The sequence below is a fragment of the Rattus norvegicus genome, chromosome 4 (assembly GCF_021556685.1).
Source record: "Rattus norvegicus strain SHRSP/BbbUtx chromosome 4, alternate assembly SHRSP_T2T, whole genome shotgun sequence".
NCBI classification, from domain to species: Eukaryota; Metazoa; Chordata; class Mammalia; order Rodentia; family Muridae; genus Rattus; species Rattus norvegicus.
In genome coordinates, this window is record NC_141537.1 from 161,764,169 (window position 1) to 161,786,296 (window position 22,128).

General features: G+C 45.4%; 1 protein-coding gene across 3 annotated transcripts in view; it reads right to left on the reverse strand.

The window, feature by feature from the left end:
• Positions 1–20,325, reverse strand: part of Dyrk4 (dual specificity tyrosine phosphorylation regulated kinase 4) — a 42,223-nt gene extending 21,898 nt beyond the window's left edge. Inside the window, exons 1-5 of one of the 3 annotated variants that reach the window (XR_015685597.1) lie at positions 20,258–20,325; positions 14,423–14,516; positions 9,568–9,597; positions 2,060–2,140; positions 1,235–1,351 (exon numbers count right to left, since the gene is read on the reverse strand). Coding sequence is in view for 2 of the 3 variants with exons in the window: in NM_001427230.1 (NP_001414159.1) it covers positions 1,235–1,351; positions 2,060–2,140; positions 9,568–9,597; positions 14,423–14,516; positions 20,258–20,295 (360 nt within the window). In the remaining variant the exon portion in view is untranslated. Of the gene's footprint in view, positions 1–1,234; positions 1,352–2,059; positions 2,141–6,349; positions 6,630–9,567; positions 9,598–14,422; positions 14,517–20,257 lie in introns of those variants that run through there. The other 2 variants (NM_001427230.1, XM_087657720.1) reach the window with 2 other exon arrangements.
• Between the last annotated feature and the right edge of the window lie 1,803 nt (positions 20,326–22,128).

Sequence of the window (22,128 nt, forward strand, 5' to 3'; positions counted from 1 at the left end):
TAATAAAAAGTTGATTCTCTTGGGAGGCATAGGTCACAGAGTTGACCCAGTAGACCCACCTCCAGCCAGAATCTTTTTCCTACCACTCCTGGGAGAAAACACTTATGAGTTAAGAGATAGTAAGACCCTCACCCCTTTTCTTAGAGAGATTATCCGACTCTCATAGTATGTTCTGGAAAGCCCACTATGTCACATGCAGTTGACAGCCCAGTGGCTTGTCACTGTACAGAGAGATGCGACTGTTTTTACTGCTGCTCTTGAGCAGGCCATGAGGTGGTTCCTTTTCATTGTCAGCTTGCCTGGGTTTACAGTAACCATGGAAACACATCTCTTGATTTGTCTATGAGAGATTTCCAGAACTGAAGACTGAAAAGCCACCTTGAACATGGGAAGCACCACTAATGGTGGATTCAGGGTTGTCCTGGACTGAACGGAAAGAGAAATTGAGCTGACCACCAGCATTCACCTCTCTCCTTCTTGTCCAAAGACACCTTGTGAGCAGCTGCCTCATGCTTCTTCTGTCATGGCCTCCCCTACCATGAGGAACTTCATTGCATTAAACTGTGAGTCCAACATAAACCCTCCTCCTTCAGTTTGCTTCCTTTCACATAGTTGGTTGCAACGATGAGAAAAATAACTAATGCAGGCCAATTCCAAATAGGATAAGTAACTTACTAGATCCCGGAAGCTTCAGCTGAGGCGAGACTAGCATCTGTTCAGGTTGGTACTAGCTCAGCATTGCATTTGATCTCTCCACAGGAAAGTTAGCGCACGAGCTGGAGAAGAGGCTCGGAGTGCAGACTGTTCTTGCTCTCACAGAGGATCTAGGTCTCATTCCCAGCACCCACATCAGGTGACCCACAAGTGCTTGGGATCCCAGCTACAGGGGCTCTGACATGCTCGTCCATATTCTGTGCACAGCTATGGCTCACACGCGCATACCCGTACACATTACACAGAATTACACATTTTTTAGTAGAGAGTATTGGAAGAAAATCTTTTGAATGGCTCTACCATTTATACAGTGTGAGCTACATATTTTCTTTTCCTTGACGAATGCTCATGATGCTACAAAGAACCCATTTTATAGGAAAAAGAAAGCTAAGGCACATTCATTCCAGTGTTCATTCTTTGTAAAGACTGAGAAGAGAGCAAGAACCCAACCTCCCCAGATCTAGTACTGCACTGAGCTCAGGTCTTGAATCTGCTTGCCCAGGGAATGCCACGGTCTTACCTGATACAATGTGGACCCCTTTGGTAGGGTTTTGTTGCCAATGTGGGGGAAGTTAACTGTGTTCTTCTTCCCCTTTGTGTCCACAAAAGGGAATGCACTGCTGCTGGTACTTGGATTCTACAGAAGGGGAAAGTGAGCAGGTTACAGACATTCCCGGAAAGGAAGTATATTCCGGGTTATCTCCTCTATCCTTAACTCCACAAAAGTGTGACACCTGACTTAGGTTCCTGAGGAAAAGCAGATCCCAGAGAGCCAAGTCATCAGTCTATTAGGCAGACTGGGGGTTTGAATCCTACCTCTACTACTAATGAACTGTAACCCTCCGGTAGGTCCCATTGACTTTCTAAACTTCATTTATTTCATTGCTACCATGGTGACAAAATAGAGTGGGGGTTACCTCATAAGAGTTTTATGAGGAAATATATGTAAAGTGTCCCAAAAGTGCTAGCCAGTATTAGCACCATCGCAATGCTGGAGACACCAAAACCCCACTTCCTGCCAGGAGGTGTCTGACTTTCATACAATGCTCTGAAAGTGTGGAGAAATTCCCTCACATTCCTCATATATATATATATATATATATATATATATATATATATATATATATGACACAGACCTCATCTTCTCTATGGATACATTATAATTTGATCCCTATTAAATTGCATTGGTTGATTTATACATTGATTGAGAGAGAGTTCATCAATCAATACACAGTCATAATTATAGTGTGGTCATTGTTAAACAAAATAGGCTGCTGAACTATCCCGACTATTGAATTACCTTCACCCTTTCTTAGAGAAAGGGCATTGGCCGTCGCCCCCCTACCTTTTGTGAACATCGGTTTGATCTCAGCTTCTTGGTCTTGGAGGATGGCTTCTGGAGTTGAACCAAAGGCTTACTCTCAACCTGGGTCAGGTGGAAGAGGATTGAAGGAGAGCTTGGCTGCTTTCATTCCAAGCCACCTGAACACTTTTTCCATTATGATAAAGTACCCTTGAAACCAATTCTCCTAACTGTAAAGTTACAACAAGTCAGGAGAAGCTAAGAGAAGTACTCAATGAAGTATGAATGAAGTACTAAATGAATGCATGAAAGAAAAACTCAATGAATGAATCAGCAAAGTACTCAGTGAATGCATGAATGAAGTACTCAATGAATACATAAGTTAATTGCTATCCAGACACTCTTTCGGAAGTGTTAATCAAAGATTGACTTATCCTCTGACTGCCACACTTAAAAAGAAAAAAAGAAAAGAAAAGAAAAGAAAGAGATTTATATAAAACCAAGTGGGAAGATATTTGCTTGTAGTTCCAACAAGTGGATAATTGAGACGGGAGGGTTGTGAGTTCCAGGACAGCCTAACTATAAAGCCAGATCTTATCTCAAAGACAAAGCGGTGGTATAGCCTTTTCATCAGCAAAATATTATCTAGAATCCCTGAACACTGAAAGGAAAAAAGTCCAAGCTGTTCTTGCTCATTAGACAATAAAAAACACATACAACCTTGGCCAGAACTTTACTATCAATGTGCTGAAAAATACCTTGGTGGAACCTTCTAGAATCTAGGTGACCAGCCTTAATGGTAGTGATCTGATTAGATGAGAGTTCACATTAATAAAAGGATGGAGAGGGAAAAAAATCAAATCCTGGCTTAGTATGCATCGAGGGTGGAGAATGAAAGTACTTGGGAGTCATTGTGTGCTGCTGTGTAGATAAAGTGACTGTGAATTCATTTTATGATTCACTGTTAGCAGAGTGGTGAACCTGAATTCTGTGGCTGTCATTATTAGAGGTAGAATTAAAATTTAAGTAAAAAATGAAGTAGAGACAGAATCACCTCTCTAAAGCTTGGCAATTGGGTACAAAACTTGAATTTATTATCTGCTAGTTAGGCCCTCCTCAGAGCTGTACTGACGGGGACTACTTTAATAGTCATCTGTGATTTCCTAGACTTCAGAAGGGGACTGAAGGAAAGGAGATAAATGGAGAATGGTATGGTCTTAGATAACAGTGATTAATTCTCGTGAGAAATTCAGGATTGTCTGTTGAGTGGGCCCTGGTGTCTGGAGAAATACCACAAATTAATTTTAAATCTCAAAGGATCCTATAAAGTATGTCTTTGGGGGGGATTAGAACTCATAAATGGCCACCAATATCAACAAGCTGGACTTGATAATGTGACAGAGGAAGTGACAAATTGACAATAATTATATTAACAATGATCATCTCAGACTTTCAAAGGGTGTGGCAGTGGAAGCCATAGTGGTTGAGAGGGAGGAAAGAGAATGCTATGGGATGAAGCAGTCATTTCTGGCATGTACCAGGGGTCTCTACTGCCCATAGTGGGGCGTCTGTAGCCTGGGGATGATTGTGAGAAGCATTGAAAGCTAAACTAAGAAACTTGGTCTTTGTCCTATGGGCAATGATGACCCATTACCAGTTTCTATCATATGCACAGAGTTTCAGAGACTTCTCTTTAGTAATGATATGGAATAAAACAATGCTCGTGGACACAAACACTTAGAAACCCCCCCTCCTCCCTCTTTTGTAGTTTTACACTAGGATTAAAGGCAAGCACAAGCATGTCTGGTGACAGTTCTTAATTCCTTTGACAACTCCACTCCTCACGGACAGTTATCAGCTGTTCCTCAGTATCAGTAAAATCCTCAGAGTGCTGTTGTGAGGACGAAAGAGATCTGTGTAACATGCTGAGACTGGTGTCGTGCATATATTGACACTGCCAGCAGGAACTCCTTTCCCTTGGCTGGGAAGAGCCCAGAGTGATCTTGCTCATTTTCCATGAAACTGAGAAAGCTATGAACACAGACAGGATGGATGAAGAAGGAGATGAGGCCATATACACATAAAGGATCATAAGGTTTAACCCAAGAAAAGGATAAAACTAAACTTCAGAGAGATAAGGTCAGATTCTGCCAAGCATGTGCACTGAGGCCGAAAGCAGTGACTGGAAAGATGGCAGGTTTCTTCCAGTCAGGAGGGAAACTTACAGATTAGTGAGGCTCCATCAGCACCACTGTCACGTTATAATTGACTAGGACTGGACACAGAAGAACTCATGTTTAACTTAACATATGTACAGATAGTTACACAGAAATACTTCTGGACAGGTATAAATACATGGATTCTCTCTCTCTCTCTCTCTCTCTCTCTCTCTCTCACACACACACACACACACACACACACACACACACACACACACACATTTCCTCTGTCCCTGAGAGAATTCAAGAGAAATAACAGTTCAGTAGAAAGAAGCATGCTTAGAAACCACATATTGGTATCTCAGACCCTTGCCCGTTAAGAGAAACCAGGGGTCCTTGGACAAATGGCAGATTCTAGGACTGACTAGGGCAAGAAATAATATGTAGGCCGAGAAAGTAAAGATTATTCAATAACAGTGCAAGGGAAAAAGTAAGCATCCATGAGCCTAGACTGATCTAAATACAACAATGCTTCCAAGCCTTTCTCATGTATCCTGTGCCTTTGTGCAGCAGCCCAGGATAAAGGGAAAAGGCATCTCATAGCCAAGGTTAGCGCCATCACAGGTTTGATGAAGCTAGCCCTCCAAATGGTTGCTTCTGCGTCTCTGCACACACCACACACACACACACACACACACACACACACACACACACACACACACCACACACCACACACACCATACACACACACACACCACACACACCACACACACACACACACCACACACACCACACACACACACCATACACACCACACACATACCACACACACACACACCACACACACCACACACACCACACACACACCACACACACACACCACACACACACCATACACACACCACACACACACCACATACACACCACACACACACCACACACACACCACACACACACCACACACACACACCATACACACACCACACACACACCACATACACACCACACACACACACACACCACATACACCACACACACACCACACACATACACCACACATACACCGCACACACCACACACACACACACCACACACACACCACACACATACCACACACACACACCACACACACCACACACACACACACCACACACACCACACACACACCACACACACACACCACACACACACCACACACACACCACACACACACACCATACACACACCACACACACACCACATACACACCACACACACACACACACCACATACACCACACACACACCACACACATACACCACACACACACCACACACACCACACACACACACACCACACACACACCACACACACCACACACACACCACACACACCACACACACACCACACACACCACACACACCACACACACACCACACACACCACACACACACCACACACACCACATACACCACACACACACCACACACACACCAGAGAGAGAGAGAGAGAGAGAGAGAGAGAGAGAGAGAGAGAGAGAGAGAAGAGGGTCTCAGGAAGTGTTGTGTTGTACTAGATAATGGACTTGCAGACCACTTCTTTCCAGCAACTTCCTCAAGAGGTGAAATGTCTCCTCATACCTCATTTCTCCATTGCAACCCCAGGGGACATGAGGAAGCGGCTGTCTTTTCACATATGCACAATGGAAAACAAAATTCTCCTCACAGGCAGTGAACTTTCTAGGTCCCTCATTGCTTTGTTCTCAATAAACGAATCTCTACTGAATATAGTTTAAGGGGCTGAGGGACTAGAGGAAAGTGGTCCATGTTAGGAAACCAACTCCTGAAAAGCCCAAACAGGGAAGTGTCTATTCCTGAGAGACCCCAGAACAGGAGAGGCGTATAGAAGAATAGAATTCCCAGGACCACACGGGCACACAGAAGGGTGAAACCCCAGTACTACTCCAGAGTCTCCCACCAATGACATCCTGTCACATTTATCACACTAGGTCCCAAGTGAATATGCACACCCTCTCTTACCTCAGATGAAAGGCTCTGTGCACTTTACAAGGGCCACAGGGCCACTGGGCCACCTATATCCCATGCCTCCCTCTAAGAGCTGATGGACAGTGGCTCTCTTCCCAATTTAGAGCTAGTCCCAACAGAACCCAAGATGCATCCCCCAGTCTTATTACCTCGGTCTGAGCCTTGGATGTCCTCATCTGTGAAGTCCAGAGAAGAAAGCAAGTAGGCTCTAGGCAGGCATCGGGTTCCCTGGTCCCCTGTCCCCGGTCTACTTAGCTTGTTCAGAAGGGCACCATCAAACAGCCTTGCCTTAGTCATTCCTCACAGGCTACTGCTCTGTTTTCTCAATTGGCTCCTCCCCCTTCCTCCTCTTCCTCCTCTCTCTCCTCTCCTTCACCTCCTCTCCCTCCTACTCTTCTTCCCCTTTCTCCTCCCCTTCCTCCACCTCCTTCTCCTTTCCCACCCCCAACCCGTCCCTCTTTCTCAAGAAAAAGAAAATCCCCAGAGCTTGGGTGAATCTGGTTCACCCAGATTCTCTGCTGTCAGCTCACAGCTTCCTCCCTGCAGGCCCATCCTCTCCCAGAGGCCAGAAAACCCAGAGTTCAAAACAAATGCTTAATATAAGGAAGGGGTATGATGATGAGGGAGAAGAAAAGTCATTAGGGAATTGATACAGAACACAATTTAAATGGATGGCTAGGCCCATCCAAGTCAAACAAAGAGCTGGGAAAGGGGAAGGCACCTTGACCCTGCAGCCCAGCTGAGGAACAAGCTGCAGACCTCAGCTAATCAAGGTTTGTCTGCCTGCCACTTCCAGCTAAAACGGGCTGAAGGCCCGTTTGCTGTGCATGAGAGCCCAGAATGCCTAGGCAGGAAGGAACTGTCTTCTGGGTCCTCCCTCTGGCAAGAATGGACTCTGGAGACCCATTAGTGGAATGAACATGGCCATCCACAGGGGAACAGCAGCTCTTGTCATGGATGCAGTGTCCTCCCGAGGGACCTGCACACAAGCCTTGAGCCATACATGAGAGAAGAGCAGGAAGCTAGGCCTGGAAGCCCAGACAACCTGGAGTCATTTCCTACTTCTCTTGCTGACTAGAATCGGGGAAGGCTCATCTCCTTATGACTTCACTAATGGAGCTTGGGATCATCCTGGTACAAGGGTCAATCTTAGGGAATATGTTGCAGAATGGCCATGTTTTATAAGTGGATAAAGAGAAGCCAAGGTTGTCTAAATAAGTTGTCCAAGGTAATCAGGCGTGCGCGTGTGTGTGCGCGAGTGCGCGCGCACACACACACACACACACACACACACACACACACACACCGTGGCAAATTTGAGTTGGGAACTTAAGCCCTCAAATACCATTTTACAGAGTCATACTGCTACCTCTTCTGGCCTCATCCCAGTCTGCTACAAAACCGAGCGACAAAGATACAACAAACTACTTCCCCTCCAAAGCTCTCAAATTAAAATTAAGTTCAGGAGGCTGAAGCAGATAGAAGCACTTTCAGAAAATGCAGGTTTGATTCCCAGCATCCTCCAGGCTATGAGACAAAATGACGCCCTTCTGGAACAGACTGCTAGGGCTGCTCTGGCAGACCGTCTGGCTGCTTTTGGAAACAGCGAGTGGTAGCCTTAACCTACAACCAGCCAATCACGCTCTTGCTCTTCACCCAAATGAATCGCAAACGTCTGTGCACACGGAACCTTGCACATGTCTGTTCCACAGCAGTGTAATTCATAACAGCTGAGCAATAAACACAACCAAAACGTCCTTTGGTTGGTGGATAAGCAAGCTGTTGTATCTATGTAATGCCGTATTAGTTATTAACAAAGGGAGGTGTTACCAAGTCACAGACTGAAAAGCACTTTTACTGACAACCGAAGAATGCATTTGAAGAGGCTGCATGTTGGGATCCTAACTACATTATATTCTGGAAAAGGTAAAACAATTGGCAGAGGAAACGTGGTGGGTAGGGCTGTCCTAGGAGAGGAGATACAGACAAATAGATGGAGAATGGGGAGTTTGCAAGCCAATGAGTCTGTCCCGTGTGACGCTGTGATCATAAATATATGACATTGTCCGCTGTCAAAATTTCTGCACAGCATAAAGGGCAAAGTCACATACATACTATAGCCTTTGGTTGATAATTACTTACCACCATTGCTTCATTAATTGCCTCAACAACTACACATCACCATAGATGCCGATAACAGGAAGACCTTGACACATGATGGGGGAACTTCGCCCGTCTTCATTTCTGACAGAGTTAAAACTGCTGTGTTAGGTACGTGAAAACACCCAAGCCAAAACCCTTGGAAAGGCCATTTACTACTGGCAGAGGACTAGAGGACAGAACACAAAAAACATCCTATACTCACTAAGGCAAGGGGGACACTGCAGAAACACCTTACTGGAATAAAGACACAAGTGACCCTTTCCAGAAGAGGACAGGAAAGGCCAACAATCAGGTGGCAGGAAGTTCAGCATCACTAATTCAGCCACCCAAGTGCAAGCTAAAGACAGTCAGAATGCCACTTAGAGCTACAAAGTGGGCAGATGAAGCTCCCTCAGGATAAACTGACCCAAATGGTGAGGAGACCAAATTTGTGTACAGTGAGGGCCAAAGCACATCGATACCAGAGTTAGGAAACAATGTTGCAATATCTGCTTAAGTTCAGAACCCTCACATGTCATCACCCAGGAAGCCCAATCCTAGATAAAGAGTCTAGAAACACGACCACAGTTTAGACAGGAGACATCCATGAGCGTGCCCAGAGCAGCACACGCAGGCGAGCAACGGAATCTTAGAGGCAAGACTCAAGAGAATGATGATGGCAGAGGGGACGATGACATGAGAAGGGACACTCAGGGGACCTCTCGCTGTGCTGGATGCACTGGAGGGTCATTGTGTGTTGTTCTTTATCCTTTACAAACATTTTAGAATAGATTTTAATAGGCATTATAACGACAATCGTTGAAAAGCAACCATGAATTACAGAATAAACCCTGAGTCCTGATTTCAGCTTTTTATTAGCAGGCTAGCTCTAGACACCTTGTTTAGTCTCTTGGGGCCTCAGTTTCCTCCTCTGTGAAGTGGGGGAGGTTACCTCAACACAGATGTAAAGGAAAATAAGAAAAGCCAAAGCCACATTGCCTTTCTAACATGTCATTATCCTCCCTGTCAAACATGGTGTTTTACAACCTGGAGGTGCTGTCCTCTCGCTCTGCTGAATACCAGCACTCAGAGGCGCTCTCTTAAACCAGCTTGTATCAACATCCCTTTCGCAGCAACTGAGGGTCACCCCAAACCTTTGTCCTCCTCTCTCCAACGTGGGGTGACTGTGGGAGTGAAGGCAGAGGAAGGAGGAACTGGTACTCACCATGTAGATATCAGGAGGAAGAGTGGGACCCTAGGGAGAGTGGGGAAAAAATGTAAGTGTTCTCCTTCGGGATGCTAAGTCTCCACAGAGTCCACTGGATGGTGGACTAGCCCTCACTCTCACCACCTAGCCACTCTCGTGGACATCATTGTTTTAAATGTTCTCTGACCCTGATAAGTTCTTACCCTGAACCTTTCGTATGCATTTAAACTATGCATGGATAACCTAGATACATTGTGCCATGCAGCCAAGCTAGACCCAAGTGACAGGCAAGATCTTGGCTCTGTGCTCTGTTCAGTTTTGACTGGGATTTCCGACCCTTTGCAGCAGTGGGTGATTGGTTTGGTGTTTCTTCCCTTGGGCTTTTCGGATGTGGAATGGCGATGAGACACAGATATGAGACAAAGATGGACGATCTGGGGTACTTCCTTCTACTGCGTGAGATTTAGTTCCTATCTCTCACAAGAAACTGTTCTCTATGAAACAGAGAGGGAGGGTGTCAGGTGCATATGTCTGGGATCTGCCAGCCAGAGACTTCATGCTCTCGATACTCCATTAACTAATTCATACCACTCTTTAATATTGTCTGTTCATGTCACAAGAAACATCTAATGCCCTCGTCAGATAATATACATTTATATATTTATTTTATTGTATGTATGTATGTATGTATGTATGTATGTATGTATGTATGTAAGTACACTGTTGCTGTCTTCAGTGAAGAGTGCGTTGGATCCCGTTATAGATGGTTATAAGCTACCGTGTGGTTGCTGGGAATTGAACTGAGGAACTCTTCAAGAGCAGGCAGTGCTCTAAACTGCTGAGCCATCTCTCCAGCCCTGATTATTGTTTTTGAGACGGGGTTTCATGCAGCCCAGGCTGGCTTCGAACTCTCTCTCTGTAGCTGAGGATGACCTTGGATTTCTGACCCTCCTGTTTTCAACTGCCAAGTGTTAGAATCATGGGTGTGAGCTACCACACCAGGCGTGTACATGGATATTTGTGTCAACCTAATAGAAGTGAACTTCTGAACTTTTAACTTTATCTATTTTTAAAAGTATTTATTTTTAATTTATGTGCATCGGTCTTTTGCCTGAGTATACTGTATGTCTGGGTGATGGTGTTGGATCTTTGAAACTGTAGTTACAAGCAGGAGCGGGCTGCCATATGGGTGCTGGAGATTGAACCAGATCCTTTGGAAGAGCAGCCACTCTTAGCCACTGAGCCATCTCTCCAGCCCCAGACTTTTTTATTTTTATTTAAATTTTATTTTAGTTTTTGATGATGATGATGACAATGAGGGTATGTTTGTGTGTGTCTGTGTGTCTGTTTGTGTCTGTGTGTGTCTGCATGTGTGCTGTATGCTTGCACTAATAGAGAACAGAGCTCCAGATGTCTTGGAGCTGAATTGTTACAAGCAGATTAAACTTGGGTCCTTGGCAAAAACACTCAGCATTCAATGCCGTTGGTTGCCAAACCATCTCCCCAGCCCAAGAAGAATTAAAAAACAAAACAAAGCAAAAAAAACAACAAAAAACAAAACAAAGCAAAACAAACAAACAAACAAAAACAAAGCATCTGTAATTCTGAGAGACTTCAGTGGTCTAGAAAACTTTCCCAGGCAGTTCTAGATGTGCAGTCAAAGTTGATTTTATGGCCCATCCTGTTTCATCAGCACCCCATATCCAACAAGCCTGAAGGAAAACTCCAAATCTAAATGTTTGCTATTGCAATGGTTGGAAATCCTAGTCAAAACTGTAGAGCACAAAGTCGAGGTCGAGTTTGTCAGGTGGGTCTAGCTCTGCTGTGTGGTGCCCAGGTCTGTCCACTCCCCAGGTCCTCTCTACCACACTCAGCATTTAACTTTGACCAGACCACCAGCTTTCATCTGAAGGGTCTTGGGATTAAAAATCATAAGCGCTCGCTGGCTTTTGTTGTTTCTTTGTTCTTAAGGGTGTCTTATTCTGTACCTACGCTGGCCTAGAACCCAACATGTAGTCAAGGCTAGCCTCAGAATGGAGGCTGTCCTCCTAACCCAGCCTCCAGAGGGCTGGGATTGTAGGAACGCATCAGAGTATGCACCTTTTAAAAGATATATTCAACCCTTAGAATGGTGTTGGATATGAATAGTCAGTAAATAATTGTAGAGGACATGGGCGAGTGAATGTACACCAAGTGCCAGTCGGTGCCAGGGACTATCATGCTTCTAGCATCCAACACTGGCTCAGTCTGACACAGGGAACCTGTGCTCCCTGCCAAGTGTCCCTTGTGAAGCAGGTGGGACAAGTAAGTGCAGTCCTTTCTAAATAGTCACATTGGCAGAAGTTAAGAGAAACGCCATTATTTTAAATGGATCGACATAAAATTATCTCACGGCTTTTCTTGACTATATGAGCTGTTATGTGGGTGCTTGGAATCGAACCCAGGCATTCTTGAAGAGCAGCCAGTGCTCTTATTTGCTGAGCCATCACTAACCACCACGTCTGACGATTCTTTAAATATCACATTTGAGATTGTATTTTTTAGGGATTCGTTTTTATTTTAACTATATGTATATGGAGTGAATATGTACACACATGTACCAGTACATGTATAGGACAGAGGCGTCAGACTTGGAGCTATACTTAGAGACAGTTGTGAACCACCTGATGTGGATCCTACGAGCTGAACTCAAGCCCTCCTGAAGGGCAGGATGCGTGCTCGACTCGTTCCTCCAGCCCTTTGGTTTGTTTTCTTGGTGTGTGTGTGTGTGTGTGTGTGTGTGTGTGTGTGTGTGTGTGTGTGTGTGTGTGTGTGTGAGAGAGAGAGAGAGAGCAAGCATGTGCACACATGTGGAAGCCAGAATTCAATGCCAGGCGTCTTCTTCCTCAGTCTCCTTCCACCCGATGGAAGATACTGCAGAGTGCAGCATGAAAAACTTTCTGCTTTTACTTTAGCTTTTCAAAAGTTTATTGGTACAACTGTCATGTAATTTGCTTCCCTTGAAATTTCATTATTTTTTATTTCCTTCTGGGTTTTTTGTTTGTTTGTTTGTTTGTTTGTTTGAGACAAGATTTCATAGAGAGCAGGTTGGCTTAGCACTCACAGTGTAGCTGAGGCTGCCCTTGAACTCCCGTCTCTCCTGCTGCCACCTATCAGCAAACGCCACTGTGCCCAGCTCATCGCATTGTTTCCTTTAAAGGATTTTACAAAGCAACAGATGCCTCTTAACTCAGAGATGAAGATCAGTGCGATCCGGACTGCAGATTTGACATCTTCCTTACACTCCCCATCTTTCCCCTCTGAGCTGAGTATCCTCGTTTGTCATCAGTTTTCCCACCTGTGAAATGGGGAGAACCTTTCCTCTTGGGCTCATGTATATACATCATCTCATCAACCAAGGCAAGCTCACAAAAACTTAAGACATTCAAAGTTGCAAAGCTCCTCATGCTGACCGCTTCTCTTATCACTGGTAGAGAGTGTAAGTTAAAGGGGGAAGATTTATTTAGCTCATGAATTCAGAGGTTTTAGTACATGTGGCCCAGAGGACACAGCAGAGCAAGCCACGTGATGGCTGCCAAGAGTGGGCTCAGAGAGCCTGAGAAAAGGAAAGCTTTCTCCATCCCTTTGATTGCAGGCTGGCACCTAGCCTGTGGGATGGGGCCACCCACATTCAGAAAGAGGTTTCCCATTTTAGTTCGTTCTCTCTGGACTCTCTCACAGATGTGCCCACAGTGTGCTTCTGAAGTCTACTACGACCTTCTTAAACCAGTCAAGTGGCAATGAGTATTATTTGGGGTAAGCCTAGCTCTCATTGACTTGATACTCACATGTCTCCTCAAACGGTCCCTGCCCCTCAGTTGCTCATTCCCATCTAGCAATGTAAAATGCATCCTGCCCATTGCCCAGAACTCTGTAAATGACTTAACAGCCTCAACATTACTCAAAGCTACAAGCCCAAAGTTTCCTCCAATCACTGGAAATACAGGTTTGCACCAACAAACCAGGATGTATCTGCTTTGTGAATTATAATCTCAGGGTGCTGGGGAGCTGAACTAGAAACACTGCTCAGAGGAGGTGACGTGGAATTCTAGGTCTAGGGAGGTGGCAAGTGACCTCTGGAGCCATCACAGAGGCTGCTAACCCTGGAGCCTGACCACGGATTCAGGGACGCACTTCAGGCCTTCACGGCTAAACAATTGGGGGCTAAAGTTTCCTGCAAAACATTCTTTGAAAAGATCCTAGACAGTGCAATATTTTGAACAGCCTAAATGGTAGTAGACTGGAAAAAAATCTCCCCTTTACTTGTTTCACAGATGATAAACATGGTTACTACACCTTGGCCTAACTTCTGCGCTGTGCCTTTCATTAGGTTTTGAGGGTGAGGGGGAAAAAGCAATTTTGTCTTTGTCAGGAAAAAAAACATTATTTTCCAAATGACAAACAAATGATCTTGAACATCTACTGTGAATGACAGCAGAATGTTCTGAGGTAGTTTCAAGTAGACAGAAAGGAGATGCAGTAACTGTGGAGAAGCCATTCATCCGGCAACTTCTCCAATGCTAGTCGCCTGTTTAATGGAGGCCTCGCAAGGCTAGCTGCTTTTCTCTTTGAGTCCACCATGATGGGTAATCCTGAGTGTCAACTTCATGGGATTCAGAACCGTCCAGGAGACAATCTCTGCATATGCCTGGGAGGATGATTCCAGGAAGCTTTCACTGGTAAGCCCTGCTCTGAGTGTGGGCAACATCCCCCAATACCTTCACCTCAGGACTATCCTTGAGGTGTTTGTGTGGGAGACTCACCCGGGGGCCAGGACTCTCCACATCTTCCTGGAGACATCTCTGCTCCTCACTTGGGACCCGATGATGCTTACCTTCACGGAGGTGAAACTCTGCTTCTTTCTTGCTTTCAAAACTGGGAAGGTTGTCAAACTACGTTTCCTTGCCTTGTTCGTATCCATTTTAGTCCTACAAGAGAAAGAGAGAGAGGAGAGAGAGCAAAGAATAAAGTCAGCTCTGGGCATGGAAGTATATGCCTAAAATTTAGATTTATATTCAATCTAAAGAAAGATGGTCTCAGGTTCAAGGCTACGCTGAGCTACATAATAAGACTCTGTGGTGGTGGTGGTGGTGATGATGGTGGTGTGCTGATGGTGGTGATGGTGGTGATAATGGTGGTGGTGGTGATGGTGGTGATGGTGGTAGTGATGGTGGTGGTGGTGGTGGTGATGGTGGTAGTGATGGTGGTGGTGAGGTGGTGGTGGTGGTGATGGTGGTGATGGTGGTGATGGTGGTGGTGGTGGTGATGGTGGTGATGATGGTGGTGATGGTGGTGATGGTGGTGATGGTGGTGGTGATGGTGGTGGTGGTGATGGTGGTGATGGTGGTGATGGTGGTGATGGTGGTGATGGTGGTGATGATGGTGGTGGTGATGGTGGTGATGGTGGTGGTGATGATGGTGGTGATGATGATGATGGTGGTGATGATGATGATGGTGGTGATGATGATATAATGTGGCAATGTGGATAAAATATAAATAAAGGTCAACATATGTGGGAATGAATGAAAGCAAAGGAGCTTAGAGAAAAGCAGGGGCCAGCCTACAGCCTAAAGCAGAGAAGAGATGCTCTGCTTCTCTTGCATCCCTTCTTGGGTTAGGAAAGACAGGACTACAGAAGGAGAGCCAAGGAGCCAAGGAGCCAACGAGCAGGAGGGTAAAGTTAGGTGGCTACAGTTACAACAGCCAGCCTGGAGTCCATTTTCCCAGCTGCCTCATTCTCTTACACACAGTATGGCTACGTCATACACACAGTGGGGCTACTGATTTCACGTCTACAGAAAGAAAGAGCCAGAACTGATATCCTCTCGTCATTTTTGGTGCCTTCCTCATTCAGAGCACAATTCCATGAAAAATTAACTTGTTGCAAGATGAGAAAAAAATTCCTATATGGTTATGGAATCTAAACAGAGTTGTGGAAGACAGGTCTTAGGGGACGCTCAGGACATTTTTAGTTTTTGTTAGTTGTGGAGTACTGTGGAGTTCTGCTTTGTCCCATGAAGTCCCTCTGCAGCATCCAGCTCTGGTCAGAACAAACGGAATTTGAAAAGTCCAAGAAACAGGGTCAGCATGAGATTCAGGGGAAAGTCATTACAGTTTTAGCTTTTGCAGACCTTATAATCAATCAGTAACGGCAACACTAGGATTTTCCAGTTATTCACAAAACTGAATCCAAGTCAGGCAAATAAATGGGAAGGCACATTTACTGAGGAATTAAATATTTAAAAAAAACGAGATCTTCCTTTCACTCTATCCAGTGGGAAGTTAAAAATATGACACATGTGCTTTCTGAAACATGATAGTGTAAAACAAGGTGGGACTCACTGTGCCCTTGGCAAGCAGAGTAAAACAAGCCAATCAGAGGAGGGCATTAACAAAACAAAACAAAACAAACAAACAAACAAAAGCACAAACCTCCCCCCCAGGAGGACACATGGAGGGGTGACAAGAATTTCTTTAAAGGTATGCTGGCTTTGCTGAGCATGACGGTGGACATACATGCCTGTTACCCCAGCACTTGAGAGGCTAGGGTAGGAAGATGGCAAGTTTGAGGCCAGTCTTGACTACGGGGTGGTACCCTCTTTCAGAAAAAAGGGATTAGGGGTCTCATCAAGTAAGCTCAGACTCAAGTCATTCTCTTCGGTATCTCAAGCAGCTGGGATAACAGGATCATGCCATTGTTTTTCTAGCTACAGGACACACACACACACACACACACACACACACACGGGGGGGGGAGACAGACAGACAGGCAGACAGAAAGACAGAGTGTGTGCACATAATGGTGGTGAAAGTCATCAAAAATAATTTATTTCTCTCTTATGGTTAGTTCTCCCCTTCCTTCTATATTTTGTAGACTCGTTTGCCGAGGGAGTTCTGATAACCTAGTCACAATCTCTGTCCCTAAGGCAAACTCATGGCACAGCAGAGGAGACAGGATAAACGAAGTCAGGAGTGTGCGCAGATCGCACTGGCCACTCTCTCTGCTGTGAAGCTGAGGCAGCCTTCCAGAAACACACAGTAGAGCGTCCTTGAAGAATGAGCATACAGGTCAGAGTCAAGGGCAGATGGGCAAGGCAAAGGAAAGAAGAGAGTATGAAGCAGCATTTGCTGGCTTGTCCAGGAAATGCAAGTAGCCCTGACACGTTCTGAAGAACTATATACATGAAGGGTCACATAGCCCAGGTTAGGCTGTGGCCTGTGGGGTTGGTCTTTCTACATCTGGACTGACATGATGCCTCCGTGTTTTAGGGCCATCTCATGGCAATGGCCGTGGAGCTCAGCTTGGAGCGACTTGGTTTGGAAGGCGTTCTAAGAACCTCTTGGCAGATAGAGAGGGACTCAGTCAAGGCAGGGACAGAGTGGCATTTGGACTTGGGAATAAACCGAGAGATGGCCTTCTGGTTAGAGAGCATTGATCAGCTCCCAATCCTGGGGAGAAAGGAAAGCTTTTCCTGTCAGAGCTCTGTACCACATCCTCTTTTGTCTACTTCACAAAGACAGTGAGTGTTGTAAAGGACATTGTCCACACAGTCGGGGCTCTTGCCTCCGTTCCCCCTCTCTGGCAGCTGAAGGTAAAGAGTCAGACCAAGGCCTGCAGATGATGCTGAAGGACCTTGCAGTCTCATCTGCATGCTGCCGACACTCCCGTGAGCCATTTGGTCTTCTCAAGGCTCTTCTAGTAATTTAAAATCTAAACCTACACAACACTGTCAGACAGAACACACACACAGGCACAGGCACGCACACGTGCACGCGAGCGCGCGCGCGCGCACACACACACACACACACACACACACGTGCTGTCAGTTATTCCTAGCTTGTCTTCTTTGGATGATTCTGTGATTGTCACAGACTCTGTGTTTCCATTTACGCATTACCTGGCTTGTAATTGCAATCAGAACTTGGCAAATGGTTTTTTTTGTTTTTTGTTTTTTTTTTCAGTCTTTAAGACTATGTGGTGAGGGCCAGGGTTGTGTAGCTCAATGGTAGGGCACGTTGCAAGCTCCTGGGGTCTACTGAAGCACAGTGCACAAGAGCTGCATTGTGCTTCATAGGAAATGGATTGGAATGACCTAATAGTTTATGTTTTTAAAATAAAAATTACTTAATTTTAACGAATTAAAATTAATTGCATTTTAGAAATAAAATGACTTCTTAAATTACAGTTTATTACAGGACTGACTGAAGACAATCAGCTTAGCTTAGAGCTGCAGGGATGTTCCCTTGGAAAATGAACCTAAAATGCAGATTCACACCGATTCACACCGATACAGAGCGGATGCTCTGCCTTCCTAAGCCACTCTCTCTTCCTGGATTTAGCAGCACTTTCCAAAGTGAACTCACTTTGTCACAGCTTTCGTGTTGCTTAGTTGTCCCAGAAGCCTGCTTAAGTTTTTGTCTCATCCCGATCCTGAGTCTGGTGGAACTGTGGGTGACGGGCCGCTCTGGATTGTTTCAGTTCCTCTCTATTGAAAACTCTGAATACATTCGCCGGAAGAGGAGAAAGCTGAGACGGCTTACATTAATTCGTCAAAGAACTTCGGGCCTCAACCAAGCCCTGACAACTGTACTCAGTATGAAGGAAGAAAGACAAGGAAATGGGCCCCTTGTTCTCAGGAAGTTTGGAATCTGGGAGCCACGGGGTTTTCAGCATTACTGTTATTAAAGTTGTGTTGTGGGGCATTTTAAACACGTGCATTTGTGCATAAAAGACACTAATGTCCTAAAGGGAAAATATGCCTCTCGAGGTTACCTGTTGTGACTTTGTTATTTTTACTAGAGTCGACAGTGGCTTGATCTTTATGTCCTTGGGGTTGTCCTTGGGACAGATGTGGTGGTAGCATTTAGAGTTGGAGTGACCTGTTTAGTGTACTTATGTGACAAAGCAAATTCAACCTCCCCAGTCCTTCTACATGAGTTCCTGAATCCTTCATGGTTCAGTGACGTAAGGGACGTTTGGGAATCCTCGTGTCCATGCCTTCACCTAGCCGAGGGGTCTCCCTGATTCTTACCTATCAGTGCTGGAGTGTTCCTGAGACAGTGAAGGTTTTCCCCGACAGCCCACCTTATACTCAGATGTTAATTTACATTTTGTAGGTGCTTGTTAAATATTTGTCGGGAGGGTAATGATATTACACAAGATATTCTTTCCACTGTTCCTTGCTGTCTTCGGAAAAGCACAAAGAACAGATCTATCCTCCTTTCTCTTCAATAATTCGTGAGTTTTCAGAACATAGAAAAACTTGTTTTTCTCCCCTGTGCTTGCTTCGTCCCCAGTGCCCTGTGGGGTTTTGCTCAAACTTTTCCTTCTACCATAGAGCACCCATCCCACAGGCATGGTGGGTCGATACTGAACTGTCCTTATTTCACTCTATTTTCACATTGTCAGCGATCTCTCCCAAAGTGGCCATTGTTCCCAGGAGTATAGTGTTCCTGCCACTGCTAGGTCAGGCAGTGTGTTTGTTACATTTCTGATGGCCCTGGTGGCTTGATGGATACAGCCTTTAACTAGCCTGTTCTCCTTTTTAGATGGGTGCTAGGGTCAGCTAAAACCACAATTCACTGTCTTAGGATCCTCCACATTTGAGAAGCAGGCACTTTAGCTCGCCTGTAGGCAATTTGGAGTTGGAGAGGGCAGAGTAGCTGACATATTGCCAGATATACCTTCCGGTTCCCATCTCTTGGGTAAAGAAGGATTAGATCCCAGAACCAGAATCTCACTCTGTAGCCCAAGCTGGCCCGACATTTGCTATGTTGCAGTGTTGACCAGGCTGACCTCAAATTTAACAGTCTCTTGATTCAGAGATTACAGGTATAGGACGCGTTGGAAGATTGTTTAGAATTCGACCACCTCCATCTTACCCCTCAAGCAAAATGAAGGACATTCTCATGAGATGTTCCCCAGTTTTAAATCTTCCATCCAATGTGTGAGTTAAGAATGGGGAAGCTGGTGTTTTAAAAAAAATGTATCGTTCAGTCCCCAGCTCCGAAAAAAAGAACCCAAAAAAAAAAAAAAGAAAAAAAGAACCAAAAAAAAAATGTATGAAAGAACAATGTTTCCTGAGCCCCACCTGGCCTGTATATTTCAGACAGTGAATGTTCAGAGAGTAGGTAGCCACCACCTTAAAAAGAAACAATGTTGCTAAGTATTGGAGCTTATCCTGCAGTGCAAGCAAGTGAGGAAAGTATCTAGGCCACAAGCTTGGTACACTCTGTGTCAAAGGACTGAGCTGTGTCTGTGTCTCTGTGGTGTGTGTGTGTGTGTGTGTGTGTGTGTGTGTGTGTGTGTGTGTGTGTGAGAGAGAGAGAGAGAGAGAGAGAGAGAGAGAGAGAGAGAGAGGGAGGGAGGAAATACCACGTGCAGTGACAGTATGAGAAGAATCAGCTACATGCCCCAAATTGCTGGAGTCAGGACCACTTCCCGCCCGGCTTCCAACACTCAGCGAGACCCCTAACACAGTGTTCCACTAATAGGAGAGTCAGGATGCTCATGAATGGCAGCTGGCAAGACCTAAACCTCTTCTCCTTCACGCACCCGGCCCATCCCTCGCTCTTACTTCCCTTCTCCCTTTCCACTTGCCCCATGAGGACCCAGCCCTAGATGGCTCAGGGTTTGCGCCCCCATCATAAGCCTCTTCTAGGCGCTTACTCTGTCCAGGTGAGGGCAGGAAGTGGGAGGAGCTGCATCCGGCTGTCACAGACAGGGATCGCTGCAGGGGTTTAGGACTTACCCTCAGCTAGGCTCAGAGGGGCCACACCCTCCTAGCGTTGCTGTAGAAACCGCTCAGGCCCTTTTTGTGACTCCGAGGTGAATAGGCTTAATCCAGGCAAGGCCCAAACCATCTTTCACATAGGCCAAAAGAATACATCTCCCCTCGACCTCCTTATTTTCTCTCTTTCCAATACGTGGATCACCCAAGGTATGAGTGAAATTCCAGGACCCTGAGATTGAAGTTGGCTGGAAAGGCCAGACTGGAAATTTTCCAAGCCCTTTCAAAAACAGTATGTAGAAGTAGATAAAAAGCCCTGGATAAAATTTCCTTATGAGTTGTACACTTCATACAGTACTGAGTTTTAGAAAGAAGCACATGGAATTATGAGTGATGATGGTGGCTTGTCCTGAAGGACTCTGATACAAGGAAGGGACTCACTGAAAAGAAGCCAAGTAGAATTTTGTGTTCAAGTCCTTAGCCATTTAGCCAAGTGAGTGCCTAAAGCAGTGTGTAAAGAACAGACTGGACTGTGTTTGTGTGGGCTGTGAGCAGGAGGTTGTTTATGCTGATTTAATGTTTGTTTGTTTGCAGCAAGTTTCACCACATAGCGCTGGTTGGCTCCAGGGCTGCATAGACCAAGCTGGCCTTGAACTAGTAGAGAAGTGCCGTCCTTTGCTAGGATTAAAGGTGTGTGCCACCATATCCAGGCCATGCTCTTATTTTGGGAATGCAGTGTCAGAAACTTCATGGATGGATACACAAGGGGGTGAAGAGTAGAGGCAAGGGCACCCGTCCACCAGAACCACCAACAGACTAAAGCACAGGCATGATATGTGGCAAGTGTGTATAACACAAGAAAGCTACCCTGAGCCGAGGAGTAAACAGTTCTCAGGGTATGATGGCTGGGGTAGGTAAGATTGGCTGAGGAAAAGGTAAGACCAGGGATGCAACTGGTGGTTATCAATGCTTGCAGCTAGGCCATTTTAACACACTTGGAGGCAAATTCTTATTGCGTCCGAGTATTACATATGTATATGCACCACTGGAATGCAGGTGCCCGTGGAGTCCCGAGGGCGTTAGATCTGCTCAATTGGAGATACAGGCAGTTTTAAGCCGCCTGATGTAGGTGCTGAAAAACAAATCTGAGTCCGCTGCAAGTGCCTTTAAGTACTAAGCCGTCTCTCCAGCCTCTGAGGGAACCTTTTCTTTAAAAAAAAAAAAAATTATTACATATAAGTACACTGTAGCTGTCTTCAGACACACCAGAAGAGGGCATCAGGTCTCATTACAGATGGTTGTGAGACACCATGTGGTTTCTAGGATTTGAACTCAGGACCTCTGGAAGAGCGGTCAGTGCTCTTAACCGCTGAGCCATCTCTCCAGCCCCCCACCTCCCGGAACTTTTAAATACAAAGAAATAATGTGAATCATAAGAAAAGCCAAGTCCCTACAGTGCATATTTAATATCAGTAACAACGGTTATTGCTCAAAGCATACAAATTAACTCAAAACCAGGTGACTAGGTGAGTGTGACAAACCCCACCACCACTAGGGAGGCTGTGGCAGGAGGATTTTGAGTTCAAGGACAGCCAGGGCTATATAGGAAGCCTTGTCTCAAAAACGAGAACCCAAATCACACAGAACATGGAAGACTGGGGTTTTAAGGAGCAGGTAAGGTGGAGAATGAGAGGGTAAGCAAACATCCAGATAAGATGAACAGGTGCCAGAGCAATGCGCATATAAAACTGCTTGTTCTGCACATGTGTTCTCACGGTGCACGGATGTTCACAGCCGAGAACTAGGGAGG